Genomic DNA, 16,294 nt, shown 5'->3' on the forward strand with positions numbered 1-16,294 from the left:
TCTCTGCATGTTAGTTTTGGTGGATACCCAGTGTCATACACATTGAGTCAATGTTTATGACACAACTGTAAACCTAAGAAGACAAAGCCTAAAGTCGTTCAGTCACTGACCGAATGGATTTCCTACCTAATTCTGCTTTAAACCTCTCCACCTCTTTAAATGTGACCAGTCTGGTGTGTTCCTTGGTTTCCATGATGCTGCATCTGCAAGGATGTCAGTCTGTGTTGCTGTTTTTGTTTGAGGAGCCAAATGCAAACAAAATACAGGTAGAGTAAAATTTAAAAAAAAAAAATAATGAAAGTAAAACTAAAAAAATCTCTGAAGTCCAATGAAACAAACTTGAGAAAACTGAGTTCAGAGACAGACAAGTAAAAACAAATGGGAACCGGTGAGGACAGCCTGAACCAGAGGGGTGTGAATACAGAGGCAATTGCTGGAACCAGATACAGGTGGGAGACTAATCAACAGAGAGGGAACAGCTGGAGATCAAAATAAATAACAGAAACCAAAACAGACAGAAAGGCAGAACACAGATAACGTTCTCAAACAAATCTCTGAATGATGGACTCTATTACTAACCACGAGACAACTGGTTACAGGGGATTTTATTTAGGAGCATTGGTGTAAAGTTGGACTAATAAAAATTAAATAAATGAATTAAACTTTGGAAAGATAGAAAAGGAAAGCAAATCCATGCAAAATATATGCATAATACATGATTATGCAAAGATATTAACTGTCATGTAACACTAACAGTGACTGAAGCAAAATAAAAAAAGCAAACACAACAGACAAAATATTTAAAAAAAAAACAGCTGCACAAAGACTTCATCTGCCAGGTATTGTAAAAGAGTTAAAATTTGTGCTTTTAATAGCTTGCCATTTTTCCTCTTTTGAAGTTTCATAAAATTTTTCACTTCCAGAGACAAATGTATCACCACACCCTATCTCTTTTCTTGTCTTCTTCAAATTTCAGACATTTAAGGTTGAGAAATATCCTTCCAATTGTTCTGTTCCTCAGATTCGTCATCAAATTCTGGAATAGACTGCAACTGGAATTGCTCCAAAAGTGTTTGGACGCTTTTGAAGATCCTCTGGTGTTTCTACGTCTGCATATGCACAACTTGATGGGGAAGAACATATGTTTACATCTTTATAATCTGTTTTGAAAAATGTTCAGTTTTAGAAGATGATCACTTTTACGTGGTCAAATATTGTAGATATTACCAGCATCACTTATAGTCATTTAAAGACTTTCTCTAAACCTCTATGCAATTTAAAAGGGGTGATGTTGTCGTCTATTCACAGAACATGTGTTTTGTGTCTGCAAAACACACATCATATTTAAAAGATATAAAAACTGCACACAAAGTCCATTGAAAGTAAAAATTGCAAATTACTCACAAGTATTCAAATTATCTGAAACCCAGATGGCTCCTGATTTTTGTTTTTTCTCAAAGTCTTTGTCTTAAATTAATGGGGTTATCAGTGGAAATAGGGGCAGAAAAATTTATTCAGTTGTAATAATAAATTTGTGCAGCAGGGGGCAGAACAAAACCATATTTACACATCAGGGTCTTCTAGCTGATTTCAAAAAGACTTCCAATTATTATCTGAATACGGCTATCAGTGCACCCATATTTCTCAAAATAAACTAAATATTAATAATGCATTAGATGAAATCCTTCCCTAAAGCTCCTCAGTCACTTTGCACAGATTGAGATAATCTTATGGTGGTCTTGAAGCTGCAGGCTGCCCATCATGAGGGATATTGTGAATTACCTTCTCATCATATTCAGTATAAACAGCTTGATCTTCTGCAAATCTGATCTGTCATAGCATTCAATTCCACTTTCACAGGATTAAATAGCTCTTTTGCACTTTTAGGAGTTTAATCCTCGTTCTGCATGTGTCTTGGTCCTAGTGAGGGAATACTTGATTTCTGCCCTCTGTGTGCTGTTTGTTTCCACCTTCAGATTATTTCCTTGTAATTCTTGTGAAAGCTAAAGCTTAAGTGCTCAAATAAAGCTTTTCATAGTTTTTCATCGTACTTGCATGTTCAGAACCATCAAATAAATATTGATATCAATGTAAACTTAAGTTTAAATGATAATTTCATTTCTTAAGGGAGGACAGAAGACAGAATATGAACAAAGTCCTTGAGCTCATGATAATCTGAAAGATGCACTCTATTGCTAACCAGGAGACAACTGGCAGTGGATTTTAAATATTCACTGCAATTATTTATTATTTTAACCATTCCTTTTGTTAAAAATAATTGCCCCTTAATTAAGCCTTATAACTAGTTGTGCCACCTTTGGAGGCAATAACTGCTACCAATTGAAATTTGAAATTTGTAATACTTTCCAAACATCACAGTGGAAAAAAAATATAGTCTTTTCAAAATTGTTTAATTCAGTCACACTGAAGGATTTTTAAGCACGGGAGTCCTGTTTAAGGTCAAACCATGCATGGAAACTCAACTGGATTTTAGTAAGTCCAGCCTCACTACAATACTTCAAAACTTTGTGTGTTTTTTTGTTGTTGTTGTTTTCTTAGACTCTCAGAGATGGACCTGCTTTTGACCATCATCCCATTGCACAACCCAAATGTGTTTGCTCTAGAGGTCATGAACAGATGAACATTCAAGTTCAGGATTTTCTGGTTCGGAACAGAACTCCTAATTCCATCAATCCATCAATTACGGCAATTCATCCAGGTTCCCTAGCAACAAAGCTCCCCTAGACCATCATACAATATTCTTTTTTCTGAAAGGATGCATTAGTTTTTCTTACATAGAGTCAATTGTCTTGGCTCTATGTGTGTCATGTCTGTTCCCAGTGCATTTCTCTGGTACACATATATCCAACCACACTGACGTAACCATCATCTACAAGCAGAGCTCTGCTGACAACTATCATGCTTATAATATACAAACAATGAGACAAGATGAGATGGGGTGCAGTGAGATCAGCGGAGACGAGATACGACAAAATGAAACTAGATGTAATGAGATGGGATGAGGTGAGATCAGCGAAGAATAGGTGTGGTGAGAAAAAATGAGGCTCGAATGAGAAGTGAACAGATGTAACGAGATGAGACAAGACGAGAATAAATTACAGAACATAGTAAAACTCAGTGCTCTGAATTGAGATGAGATTAAATGAAATCAAATTTAACAAGTAAAATAAGGTGCAATTAGATTATATTAAATGCAATGGGGTGAGGTGAGATAAAAATGAGACAAAGCTAGCTGAGGCTAGCTGTAATGAGTTGAGTGAATGAAATGAAATGCAATTTAACAACTTAAGGTGAGCTGAAGTGAAATTAAATAATATCAGATGCAACTTAGATGAAATTAGATGAGACTTGATAAAAATTAATTGAATTTAGAGGAGATGAGAAAAGATTTAATGAAATGAGATACCAATTGAACAACTTGAGGTGAGCTGAGGTAAAATCATATTACATTAGATGCAATGAGGCGATGAGGCGCGATGAAATGAGAAGAGACTAGATGCAATGAAGAGCGGAGCTGAGTGGATTAAGATGAGATCGAGATAAGTCTAGATGAGTTGAAGTAAGGTGGCATGAGGCAATAATAAATGAGATGGCATGATAAAATGAGGCAAGATTACATTTAATCAGATGAGAATAACTGATGACAGATTATGCGAGCTGATAGAGGAGGAGAGATAAGACTGCCTGAGATCTTATGAGATCTATAAGATAACCTGTCCAGGAGTAGACAGGCGCCGTGCACCCTCATAACATTAATTGTAAACCAAAATGTTACTTATTTGCTAACTTCATGTTTCTTTTCTTTAAGCACGATTAATTCCTCAGACATGAAGGAACACTCTAATAGCATCTCTCCCTTGCCCTTTCCAGTTGCTTAATTGAAAAGAAAATCAGTTTTGAGCTATTAAGAAGCCCTATTAGCTACAATTATGAATTAAACATGTCCTAGAAGTCCCTCTTCAAAATGTTATCAACACCCAGAAGACAGTAAAGACTGCCAACAAATAAAGCTGTTTGGGTTAAGTATTATGATAAGAGGATGAACAGCTTGTGCTTCAGTATCTAAAAAAAAAAAAGTCATTTGAATTTAAGCAGATGTTGACCCTGCTTTGAGGCATTTATTCTCTTTCCCATCTCCCAAAAGCGCTGCTCCCCTCATTTAATCTGAAATCGAGGGCTTTCAACTGCGACAGATTATAGGGGGCTAACCCATGCATGCAGCCGTGGACCGTCTCCCAATGACTACAGCAAGCAGAGCAGCAGGCAACAAATAGCTACTCCACACTTGTGATAACTTCACGTCAACGAAGAGAGACACAAATATGTTTTATACTGAAAGGTAAAATTTTTCAAAATGGAAATAAAGCAAGACATCAGAAACAGATTTAATAAAGAAATTTCTATTTTATGTCTTCAATTTTGACTTATACATAATGAAATGGAAAAACACTGACATTTAAAGACTACATGAACAATATTTTAAAGATTTATATATCAGTTATATACATTATGATATAGGACAACAACTTTCTCTTACTGCCGATGGGATGGTTCCTCTAAAATGCTTCAATTTAATAATTGTATAAGCACAGTCAGAATAAAAGACAGGAAATAAATTACAGGTCACTGGTTGCAATTAATGTTGAGAAGCCTTTGCTCGTCTGGCTGTTTCTAACTTTGACATCTATTTACATTATTGTCTATCGCTGCTACTTTGTCAAATGCTCTAGTACTTGAAGGAACAGGAGTAAGTTTGAAAATACATTTTTAAAAAAGTGCATTTGAATCTTCTTGGTAGCAACCAACAAGTTCATTTCTCAAGTCCAGATGAGGGTCAGTTTAGAGGATTCAGAGAAGGACGGAAATCCAAGTCCGTTAATCCAGATTTAAACTAAACGCAGCTAATCCACTGCAGTCACTTTTGACCACAACAGTCTCCAGGTTCTGGATCGGTTCTAGGGACTTCTCTGCTCCTTTTCTGGACTGGTCAGATCACTGGCCTTTTCTTCAGCCACCTGGATCTCCTGTTTGCCCTCCAGCAGTCTGTCATGAGAAACTTTCCCCAGAACTTTGGCACTGTGCTCCTGAGCCTTGGCCCTGAGTGCAGCAATGCTGTTCTCTCTCAGTTCCTCTTTAGAAATGACGGGCTTGCCCTCTGACCTTTTCTCCTCCACTTCAGCGTCCTCAGGGATCTGAGCGTTCGCCTGCTGCGGGGCATCGCACTTTCCTGTTGGTGGGGGAGTTGCGCCCTCTATGGACTTTTTGTGCATCCCTGTAAAGAGTTGCGGGTATTCAGATTTAGAATAACGTCTGCTCACTGGTAAGCCATCTTGAACTGAAAACAGCAAACAAAAATAGTTCTGGTTTAGAATATAATAACAGCAATGAATTACTGGGGTGTTGGAGTTGGGGTCATGCTTGTGTGTAATGTGGAAATAACTAAGAGGTGCCTCAAATTAGCACAACCTCCAGTTCTGGATGAGGGTAGTGAGAAGGGTGTGTCAGAAACTTTGAGAGGAGATTTTTACCCAGAAGCCAGGGAGCACAGGACTCCATGATGCCATCCTTAGCAGACTTGAGGATGGACTCTGGCAGAGGGATGGAATGCCTCACCATGGCTCCATACAGGCCATACTCAGCCATCACCGTGCTGCGACCCCAACATTTCTCCCTCTTCCTCCACTTAGCTCTGCGGTTTTGAAACCATACCTACAAGAGAAAAGGTAGCAACTGGATAAACATTTACCATCCTTGTACATCTGATGGTTATTTTTCTCTTCCAAAGCCTCTGGAAGGTTTTCTAGAGTGTGTAGACGAGAAGATTTTAAATCTAACAAAAAAAAATTCATTTTTCATAGGAACAGTGACCCAAGACATATTGTCATATCAACACCTAAATGATTCGCGAGTCAAACTTCAATCTTAAAGAAAGCTGGTGTGGTTGAACTGAAGAGAGGGTAACGTAAAAGATGACACAAGATTTTGTACAATCTAGAGAGATTTTGAAAACAGGACAATGTCTTCCATCCTTACGATTCGTCACAGAAGAAGATTGTTCTTCTGACAGAAAGGTGTGTAAACTAACAGTCGGTTTACCGCGTTATTACTAAAAATAATTTCTAAACAGGGGATTTTATTTCCCTCATGAAAAAGAATTACTCAAGTCAATAATATTATCTTCTAAATTTCTTAGTATGATATAATAATGCAATAAGAAATAAATTGTCATTTGGTTCTGGTATCAGATGACACCAGGGCCACATATTTAGGCCAAACTCATAAGTATTTTTAAAATAATCTACATTTGATACATCCAAGGTGGATCAAAATTTTTTGATCGAACTTGAATACGAATTTCAAAGTTCTCCCATAAAGTAAACATCGGTTATTACGTTTGGTTTGGTTCTGAGTCACTTCAAGATCTCAAATGGACCATATCTGGTCGTCCCTTAAAAACTCTTCTGGATACCTGAACAGGAGAGATCCAGGTATTGACCCCTGAAGCACACCACATATGCCACACAAATGAAGGGTTAGGTCATTCTCACTAGTGGTAACATAAGACTTTTATGTCTATAATAAGATGAGCCTCTGAGGAGCAACAAAAGTGATCCATGCCACCCGAAGATTATCAGTAGTCCCAATCCGGCTGCCCTTTGAAAACTTTCTGGAGGCACCCCTGTTGTGGACACTTCACTAGCAGCTCCAGTCAACATGTGGTGAAGGCTCTGCAGGCTCTGTGTCAGCTGACAAAGAGCCTGAGTGGACTGGGACACAACACACAGGTGTTGAACTTTGATATACACGTTTGACGGTTCTTGTGAAAAGAGGAAGGAGGCGGGAAAAGAAGCAGAGAAGAGGGCATGTATTTAATATTAAACTGCCAAAAGATCAAACCGTGTCTAAGCTTTTTCTCCCCAAGCACCTCTGATGATAACTCTTATTTCATACAAGATTTTCTCTCTCTCTCTCTCTGAGAAATTGCTTCTCTGCTCCTCAAAAGAAGCCTGTGCGTAAAAGCGTCGAGGAGGAGCGACCCAGGGGCGCGCCGAGGCTGATTGAAAAATAAGTTAATTTCAGGCCCAATCGATGGCGGGCAGGCGGGCAAATATCACGGGAAATTAAACTACCGGGACTCCGGGGAGCAGCGCTATTGACCCGCGCTAATAAATTCAATGTAGTTATTTCATTTGAACTCCCTGCGCCTCTCCATCGACAGCAGCAGAAGCAGAGCCAGCTTCCCGAGCTCGTCTGATTTAACTAATTACACTCAATGAGGAAAATTGGGTGTTAATTTTATCCAGGAGAGAAGCAGGCCCGGACTTATTTATTTATTTCCTTTTTATTATTTATTGGCGACCATACTGTTGCAGCCCCCTAATGAGAATGAGATTAAAAAAGGCGCCCCGGCAGATGGATGGGTCCAGGTCACACCGCAATCTTCTTCCGCCTTGATAGCTTGATTAGGTCGTTAGCGGCTCCTTCTCCGAGAACAAATTGTTTCACATCCAACTGCGCCTGATGAGAGATTATCTGTCCTGGCGAAGATGCTGCTGCTGCTGCTACTGCTGCTGCAGGGGGAGGAGGAGGAGGAGGAGAGCCTCCTTTGTTCAGGCAGGAAGGGGGCGAAAGTGATCGATTTGTGTGGGGAACCATTTTCCCTCAAACACCAGAGCAGCATGAGAGGGACCTGTGCCCCTCCACAAATGTAACAGCATGCCATAAACACTGACTTAAAGGAGGAAGATGGAAAAATAAACTCCGCATTTACATTTTCATGTTAATGCAGTGTATGCACAGTCATTATTAAGAATAATAATGTCAGATAATATGGTTATGTTACAGGCTGGATCCCATTTTTCTGTTAATATTGCTCAGTATGGCTCACCACTCAGGGAGGCAAAGGCCCAAGGGGCGCTTTTTACACAAAGCTTTGTGAGTTGCATGCTAAACGGTTTCCTACCCAATCAGAGGGAAATACTTGCCTAAATTGTGTTGTGTCCAGTACAAGCACATTATTAAAAAATAGCCCCATCAGCAAAGATGGCAAATGACCCTGAAGTTGCCTGATCAAAAATTGTAATACAAACTAGAATAAAGAGTCATGTTAGTCTTTATAGGGAATTTTGAATATATCTAATGATCTCTTTTTTTGAAACATTATTGCCTAGACTGTTGACCAATCAGACCTGGATGCTTATACACTGAAAAAAAAAACGTGTTTTTAGATCTGAACACTTTTAATTGTTGTATGCACCCTAATTTTAGTCCTTTCTTGCCTTTTTTATAATAACTGTGACCACTTTAGATTTAGAAAAGCAGTTAAGCAAAAATATATAAAGCAGAATGGCCAAATTTGGATGAAATTATTCTCTTGGTGTCTCTGATACATTGTACATTTCTGTAAATATATTTGTTTTTGCAGAAAGGACTTTGCCAGGGTTGTTGGTGGTGCATCTGGCTGTACGTGGTAGGAGGTGAGGTTCTCACCCAGGGTGCCATTAACACAGGAGCCAATGCTGCCCCTCCACTTGTCCTCTGTGTAAGGGACTTTTCTTTACATCTTCATACATTATCTGATCTTGCAGATTACATGTAAACAAACACAGTAGCCATTTCTATGTGAATAGTGGAAATGGAAAACATCTCCTGCAATCCAACTCACAACCAAACACCCACCCAGTCTCATGATGCAGCCCAGTCTTGAAAGACAAACATGTTATAGAGTAACTTATCAGAAACATTAACCACTAAAAAGCATTGATCTGATATTGTCCTATTTATTTAAGGATGTATAGAGAGATGTATAGATTAAGGTAAAGGGAGAGATTTCAACAGTAATTTTGATAAAGAGTTCCATGTTTCAGGAAAATGTCAAAAACTGATTTGCATCTGCAATTAAAGTAGAACTTCTCTGTTTGTCATCCTGAGGTGCTCTTAATGCCAAGGAAGCCTTAAAATGCATTTTCGGTCTTTTCAAAAAAAAAAAAAAAAAAAAAAAAACACTTCATAAAGTGATGCGATAAAACAATAGAAATGTCACTTGGGAAACAAAGTACATGATTTCTGCCTTTCCAGATGCTCAAGGCATCCACATGGTAGTGACGCCCTGGGTGGAGAGCAATGCCACTTTATATTAAAAGTTTCTTATTAATAAATTAAAATCCCAGTATGTGTCATGTAAACATGTTAAGACCCTACAGCAGATGTCTAACCATGATTATAGTTTTTTCTGGTTAATAAATATATCTACTTTAATGTATTTAACTTATATTCTGATTCTTGTAAAAAAAATATGTTCCAAATGGTAAATGTTCCCTTCAACACAGCTGACTTTAAGAATAATAAACTTTAAATACAGTGAAATATTGTATGTGCACATTTTATATAAACTTACATTTTGTTCTCTCTATGATTATGTATCAAAACATCAAACTAGAAAATACATCAATTTTAGTAATTTAGTTCTTGTGACAATATTCTAAAAGGACAGACAATTTTACATTATTTGCTTTTAATTTTTGAGAAAAACTGACAATTGTGCATTAAGATAAACTTTATAAAGTTTGTTCTCTTGGAGAAATAGCTTGATTAAGAAAAATGTGATTGTTTCTACATGTGTTTGCTTATTAACAAGAACAGTGACAATAATATACTGGAACAAATGTGACATAAATGTGGTAACAAAGGACATTTTTTTACACTTTGAGCATATTTGAAAGTGTGTCAATGAAAATCTTTGGATTTTTTTTTTAATTGCTACAAACCCTTTGTCCTCCCCCAACTCCTCAGAAGCAATTGAGACATCAAAAAATATAGGGTTTGGGACTATGAATGAAATGTTATTCATAGATAACAAAGTTCTGGACATGCTTTGCTTGTAACTATAACAAACTAATATAGCAAATTGAGTGTTATCACTAGAGAAAAAGTTACATTGTACATTACTCGATACCTTTTAATGGCATATAATTACAAAATACAAAATAATTTTATTTTCATAGACTTAACATATATCAGTTTCAAAAAAAAATTTTTTTCCTGAATTTAAAAAGGATGTGTTTATAAATTAGAGCAGGTATTTACAATTTAATGTTAAAAAAATACAGTAAGGTTTGGATTTTTTTTTTCTCACAGAAAAAAAATGACTGTAATTCATTTTTCACAGTGATAACATCTCAGTACTGTATGTAATATAACAGACACTCTTGTATTTTATTTTCATTGACTGTGATTTAGTTAAACTTTTTACTGATATATTTATATTAAATATTTTTTAAAAATTCTACATTAGCCTAATTTTCCAGGTGCTTACCTGTTACTTCTTTACCATACTAATTTACCTGCCAAAATTGTCTGAGTTACAAAATCACCATGTAAGTGTAATAAGGGTCATGTATTTTTGTCACTTATTAGCTCAGTTATAAATTAACACATCTAATAACATTTGCAATCAATTCTAATAGTGTTTTTGTTCATTTTTTCCCCCAGTGAAATAAAATAGGTCTTTTTTTTTAATTATTAACAAAACAAAAACAGTTTAAATAGCATGTATAAAGGGTGGTTTTGGATTAAAGACATTCATAAACACTGCCATGAAATAGCTGACATTATTACCTGTATCCTGTCTTCAGGCAGCTCTGTTTTCATGGCCAGCATCTCTCGGGCATAAACATCCGGGTAGTGCGCTTCGTTAAAGGCCTTTTCCAGCTCCTCCAGCTGATAGGAAGTGAATATGGTTCTGTGGAAACGCGTCATGCTTGTGAGTATACGCTGCAATTGCATTTGTGTTCTGTAAAATCCAATCTTTCGTTGGTCTACGTCCTGAAATTGTAGTTGTCCTTTATTATTATTTTAAGCTTTGGAAATTACAGTTAGAAAATAAAAAAAAAGGCACTTTGATAAACTCGATATGAAAAGAGCAGTTTAGATCTTGGTACTTCCAAAAAAAAAATTAAAGGCAGATTATTTGGAATATAGCCTAAATAAGCTATAATAATGCTTAACAGAAAATTATAATCAATTTCTCTTTAGTTTGGGAAACTCACAATAAAACTGACCTAATCGAATAATTAGCCAGAAATCAGTCTTGGCTGTCTTAAAAATATATATTTGAAAACATAAATAAATAGATTAATTTAAAATAAAATAAAAAAAATAACACCAACCGGTGGCGTCTTTTCTTGCGTTTCTTGTTCTGGCTTATAGATGACTTCGTGTGTCTTCGTTCATTTGAAGATAAATCCTCGGAGTCTGGATTAGAAACAGTGGGAGGTGTGTTTAAGGATAGTTTCGAGAACTGTGATCAATTGTTGCACCACACTTTCAAAAAAACATATTATTATTATTATTATTATTATTATTATTATTATTATTAGCAATAATAATAATAATAATAATAATAATAATAATAATAATAATAATAATAATAATAATAATAATAATAATAATAATAGCTATTTTCCTTTAATAACTAATACAGCTGTCATCCGTGTCGCAGCATAATTGCAGGATTTATCATGAGTGTCCGTGGATCACCTGAGCTGGCAGACTGGCTGGGGTCCAGCGGCCTCACGCTCCTGCTGTGGTGCTGCAGGTGGACGTCCTGACCGTCTGACAGCACCGTCTCCAGGAAAGCGGGTTGGCTGTAAAACGACGGAATTCCACCTGGGCCAATTAATCCCATCCCGACACCCACACCGACGGCTGCGGGGCCCAGCACAGACCTTGCGGCGATCAGGTGCGCCCCGGCCGGCAGCGAGCTCAGCGGGCTCCTCGGAATGGAGGGCGGCTCTTTATTCAGCCCCAGGATCTCCTGGATGCCGAAGCCGGTGCACCTGGTCGGTGGGTGGTTGACGCTGCTTTTCGGCTGGTGGCTGTTGCTCCCTCCATTTGCACCCAGAGAGGTTTTCTCTGAGTGATTTAAACTTTCCGTCAGCACTGCGCCCTCTTTCCCCGTCATGGTGCTTTGGATGGCCCTTGAAAAATATATTTCTTTATTATGTCGTCTCACAGGAGGGTTCCTCGTACATGATCCTCTGCGTCCCACACCGTCGTTTAGAAAATGGTCCTTTTATCCAACAGGTCCATCCCAACTGGAGGCTGCACCCTGCAGCCAATCAGCTGCCAGGATTCAGGATTCCAGTGGATCATGGATGTATTACGCCCTCTCCAACACATCGCTGCCTTTTTCTGAGGACTGCGTGGAGCAGCTTCAGTCAAAATATCTTGATAAATGAATTTAAAAAAAAGGTTTAATAAATATATATAAACGCAAAATAAATTGAAGTAACCCTTACAACGTCAAACAAACAAACAAACAAACAAACAAAAAAAAATCAGATTAGTTGGATCCTCTCTTTGAAAGCTCGTGAGTGCATGAGAGCAAATTAAACCTATTTCCCCCCTCCTCCCGATACCCAGTGTCTTTGAAATGGTGCAGGTTTATAGAAAATTACCTCAATCTCTAAATCTGCCTTTCGCGGAATGCATTACGCACACATGTAAACACACAGACAGAGCCTACTATGATCTATGTGCCCAACCATCGGCTCACACGGATGGATAATTGATCTCCAGATGCTCCGGGAAACTCATCACACGCGAATCAAAGGCCCACCCAAAAAAAAAGAAAAGAAAAAAAAAAGAAAAGAAAAAGAAAAAAACCCGACAGCTGGTGTGGAGATGGACGCAGTCCTGCATGGTGCTAATCCCACAGCAGCAGCTGCAGCACTAATAATAATAATAATAATAATAATAATAATAAAACTAACAGATACTAAATATACAATAATGAAACAAAATTCTAAAGCCAAATTAATAACATATGTTATGGTAGTAACATATATTACTATATGTTACTACCATAGTAGTAGTAACATATATAATATATCAATAAAATATTAAATAATATAAATGTATTCTGCTACCATAATAATAATAATAATAATAATAATAATAATAATAATAATAATAATAATAATAATAATAATTGGAAACAACTCAACAACAATGGTAAATAAATCTGAAATTAAATCTAAACCAATAAAAAACATAAAAACAAAAACATTCATTGTCTACTGAAAATAATAAGCTAATAATTAATTAGCTTATAATAATTAATTATTATATAATTATCGTCATTGTTGGCCTACTGTAAAGCTAGTATTTTTTTATTGATTTAAAAATGGAATAACCATAAAACATAAACGTTTCTATTTTTTTTTTTTAGAAACAAAAAATTTCCGCATACAGCATGATTTTTTTTTTTTTACGCTCACAATTTAGGTCTCACAACAGTGGTGCTGTTAAATCATACCACAAGGCAAAAGATAAACAAACGCATGCGCATCATGCAATTTCTAGCGTAAGCCTTTCACCCCGCCACACACAGTTTGAGCTCAGTTAATCCACTAAAATGGCCAGTAAAAAGTGTTTTTGCCCGAGCGCAGAGCTGCACCCTGATTCACCTGGCAAAGTGATATTTTCAGTGAGAGAGAAGCAACTGATTAACAAGAAGAAAAATATTGCTGCTGCAATTAGTGTTTGGCCAGTTGAAAGTAATTAGGGCCTATTTAGTGGAAATTCTATTAATGAAGAAATCAATGTTATTAGGATATGCTAATGACACAGCAGCCTGTTGGGATGGAGTCATTTATTAACACGGAAGGGTGTGCAATAGAAGGCCTCTCACTCCATCATCACTCTTCCTGCAATCTATACAGCTTATTTGTTTGTTTGTTTTGTTTGTTTATGGCGGAACGCTTTCTCCTCCGTTTTCTTCTCTATTAATCCGTCTTCTGTGAAATGGATGCAGCCTGATTTACATGCAGAAAAGAGGCTTCCTAATAAGGCTCCAGATTAAGGGGAGATTTAGTTCAGTCATTCGTGTAGATTGGGTTGCCCATCAAAGATCTGTAAGATCTGATGGACGGCTGCAGATTAAAAAGCAAACATCTGCTGATTTCTTTTTTTTTTTAACTCCCATGAACCAAAGCCACTTCCCCTTTTGAACTTCGCTTTTTTTTCCCCTCCCAGCTCCATCCTGCTGTCCTGTTATGATGGAATAGTAGGGAAAGAGTCCTGAAAACTTTAACATAATTTTTAAAAAGGTGTCATCTACATGGAGTAAAGCCGCCCACTTCGATGCATATCAAGTATCTCACTGTGCCGAAAGCGCCTGATGAATCGTTGAAAATGAACTTCATATATCAAGGGAAGGTCACGCGTTAAAGCTGCTCACATCTGCACATTTTAAGCGCATCACAATACGACTGTTCTGCCTCAGGAAACTCTTCGCTAAGACGTGAATGCTGAGTCAAACCCCGTGGTGTTGAGACAGTGTCCAGGAAACCTGATGACAGCCAACATGTAGTGCCGAGTCAGGCGGAAAAAAACCTAAGGATGAGCTGGGCGAGACGTGGTGCGACCCCCCTGTCTCTCTCTCTCTCTTTCTCCTGCTCTCCTCTCTCCACAACTTACAGAGAGTTTGCAAGCCCCGCAGCTTTCTCATGGTCCCCCGACAACGGCATGTTTGGTAGCTGCCCGTTGGCATTGCTTAATTAGGCGAGGAGTTGATTAATTTGCACTAATTGACAGCTAATTTAAGGGCCCGGGGCACATCGGATTGACGTTTGTCGGGGCACAGTGGCATGTGAGGTCAGGCCAGACGCTCTGCATATGGATGGATGGACTAATCTCCCACCACTCCTTCTCTCTCCAGTATGGATGACCAGCTCTGCGGGGGCTGACCCGTTTTCCTGAAGGGGGCCGCTTGGCTGCGGGTGACAGGCAAGCCACCGGTGCCTGCGTCGTATTGGGGATGTCAGAAAGCAGACTGATCAATGAGCCTCAGTCAGCGCCGACAAGTGTCAACATGCAACCGGTATCCGGTGACGGCAAGACAATTTTTTTTGCGCGATTCGTAAATCACTGCGTGTTTATAATTTACTTGCAAATAGCAGACTTAACAATATACTAAATACGAAGGGTTTTATCTGAATTAGCAGACCCTTTGTGAAAATTCAAATGTCTTCCACAGAGTTTACTTGAGGTAGATGTATTTGTGGATTATGCAGAAAAACGAACATTTGGTGTGCATTAAAAATATTTAGACATAGCTTATAGAAGATTAAATTATTGCCTAATCTTTCTTCTAAGAACATTTGTTTTCCAGTCTTAACACAAATTATCAGTTGGATTTAGGTCCAGACTTTGACTGGGCCATTCAACATTTACCTAAAGCGCTCCATTGCAGCTCTGGAAGGTGAACCCCCAACCCATCAGGTCTTTCCCAACCTCTTCCACAACATCCTCCGTCCGCCTTCCAATCTTCACTTATAAGTTTCCCTTGTTCCAGCTGAAGAAAAGGCTCCCCACAGCATGACACTACCACCACCATGTTAAACATACCAAAGTGCATACAAGTTGACATGCAGGGTTAGTCTTCCGCCACACTGCCCGTTATGTATTAATATTTTCCAAGCCTGGGATAATAAAAAATAAAAGTTTAGTTTTGTGTTCTTCATACCAAGGTCTAGAGTTATTTTTCCTCCACACAGGCTCCAAAAGTGGGCCAAAAAGTTTTATCTGACTAAACACTTTCCATGTTTGCTACATCTCCTAGATCATGATAGAAAACTTTAAATGGGGCATCTATGGCTTCAATCATACTATGCGTTGAAAAACCTCAGATTGTGAAATACACAACTACTAATTGTCTTGATTGTCCCGCTTGAGTTGTGCATCTCTGCAGCTCCGAGAGTCACTTTGCTCTCTCCTGGCAGTTTATTTAGGTGGATATTCAAGACTTTCACTACTTTCTTATATTAAAGAAAAATCCCAAATAAGTGCACTGGAATTTCTTGCTTGTACGTGACAAAATGCAAAATATCCATAAAGCTTCTTCTCAAAGTGTTTGTTTTTCCAGAGAGGTGAGCCAGGGTGCGTGTGAGAGGCAGGGGGTGAAGCTGCAGAGGACGGAGCGGCTTCTGTCCGTGTGAATCGGAAGGACGATTAGGGGCTTATTAGCGGCCCATGGAGAAGTGTAAGTTGTTGGGGAGTGAGCAGGCAGAGCCCCGGCGACATCTCCAGCTGAGAACAATCCGAGCCATTGTCTCACCTAATTACAGCGGATGGACTTCTTTTTGTTTCCCATTCGCCATGCCTGTCTGGTTCCCTTTTTTTGCCCGGCCGCAGGCTCAGACAACGCTGAAGTGTGCTAATTAGAAAAGAAATGGTCCTCGTAATTATGTCAACTCTTATTAACCACGGC

General features: G+C 38.2%; 1 protein-coding gene across 2 annotated transcripts; it reads right to left on the bottom strand.

Annotated features, from left to right (window-relative positions):
- Nucleotides 1-4,405: 4,405 nt before the first annotated feature.
- vsx2 (visual system homeobox 2) lies at nucleotides 4,406-12,287 on the bottom strand. Of its 2 annotated transcripts, none has more exons than XM_015048937.1 (5): nucleotides 11,560-12,287; nucleotides 11,190-11,274; nucleotides 10,639-10,762; nucleotides 5,550-5,730; nucleotides 4,406-5,356 (listed from the first exon to the last, which is right to left on the bottom strand). In XM_015048937.1, exons 1-5 carry the CDS (start codon nucleotides 11,981-11,983, stop codon nucleotides 4,977-4,979), a joined length of 1,194 nt encoding a protein of 397 aa, XP_014904423.1. In that variant the 5' UTR covers nucleotides 11,984-12,287; the 3' UTR covers nucleotides 4,406-4,976. The 2 variants fall into 2 exon arrangements, with proteins under 2 accessions (XP_014904423.1, XP_014904432.1); XM_015048946.1 differs by having other exon boundaries at nucleotides 4,406-5,293; nucleotides 11,560-12,286.
- Between the last annotated feature and the right edge of the window lie 4,007 nt (nucleotides 12,288-16,294).

This window comes from Poecilia latipinna, unplaced genomic scaffold (genome assembly GCF_001443285.1).
Source record: "Poecilia latipinna isolate Pla-1442-1.1 unplaced genomic scaffold, P_latipinna-1.0 Scaffold43, whole genome shotgun sequence".
Taxonomy (NCBI): domain Eukaryota; kingdom Metazoa; phylum Chordata; class Actinopteri; order Cyprinodontiformes; family Poeciliidae; genus Poecilia; species Poecilia latipinna.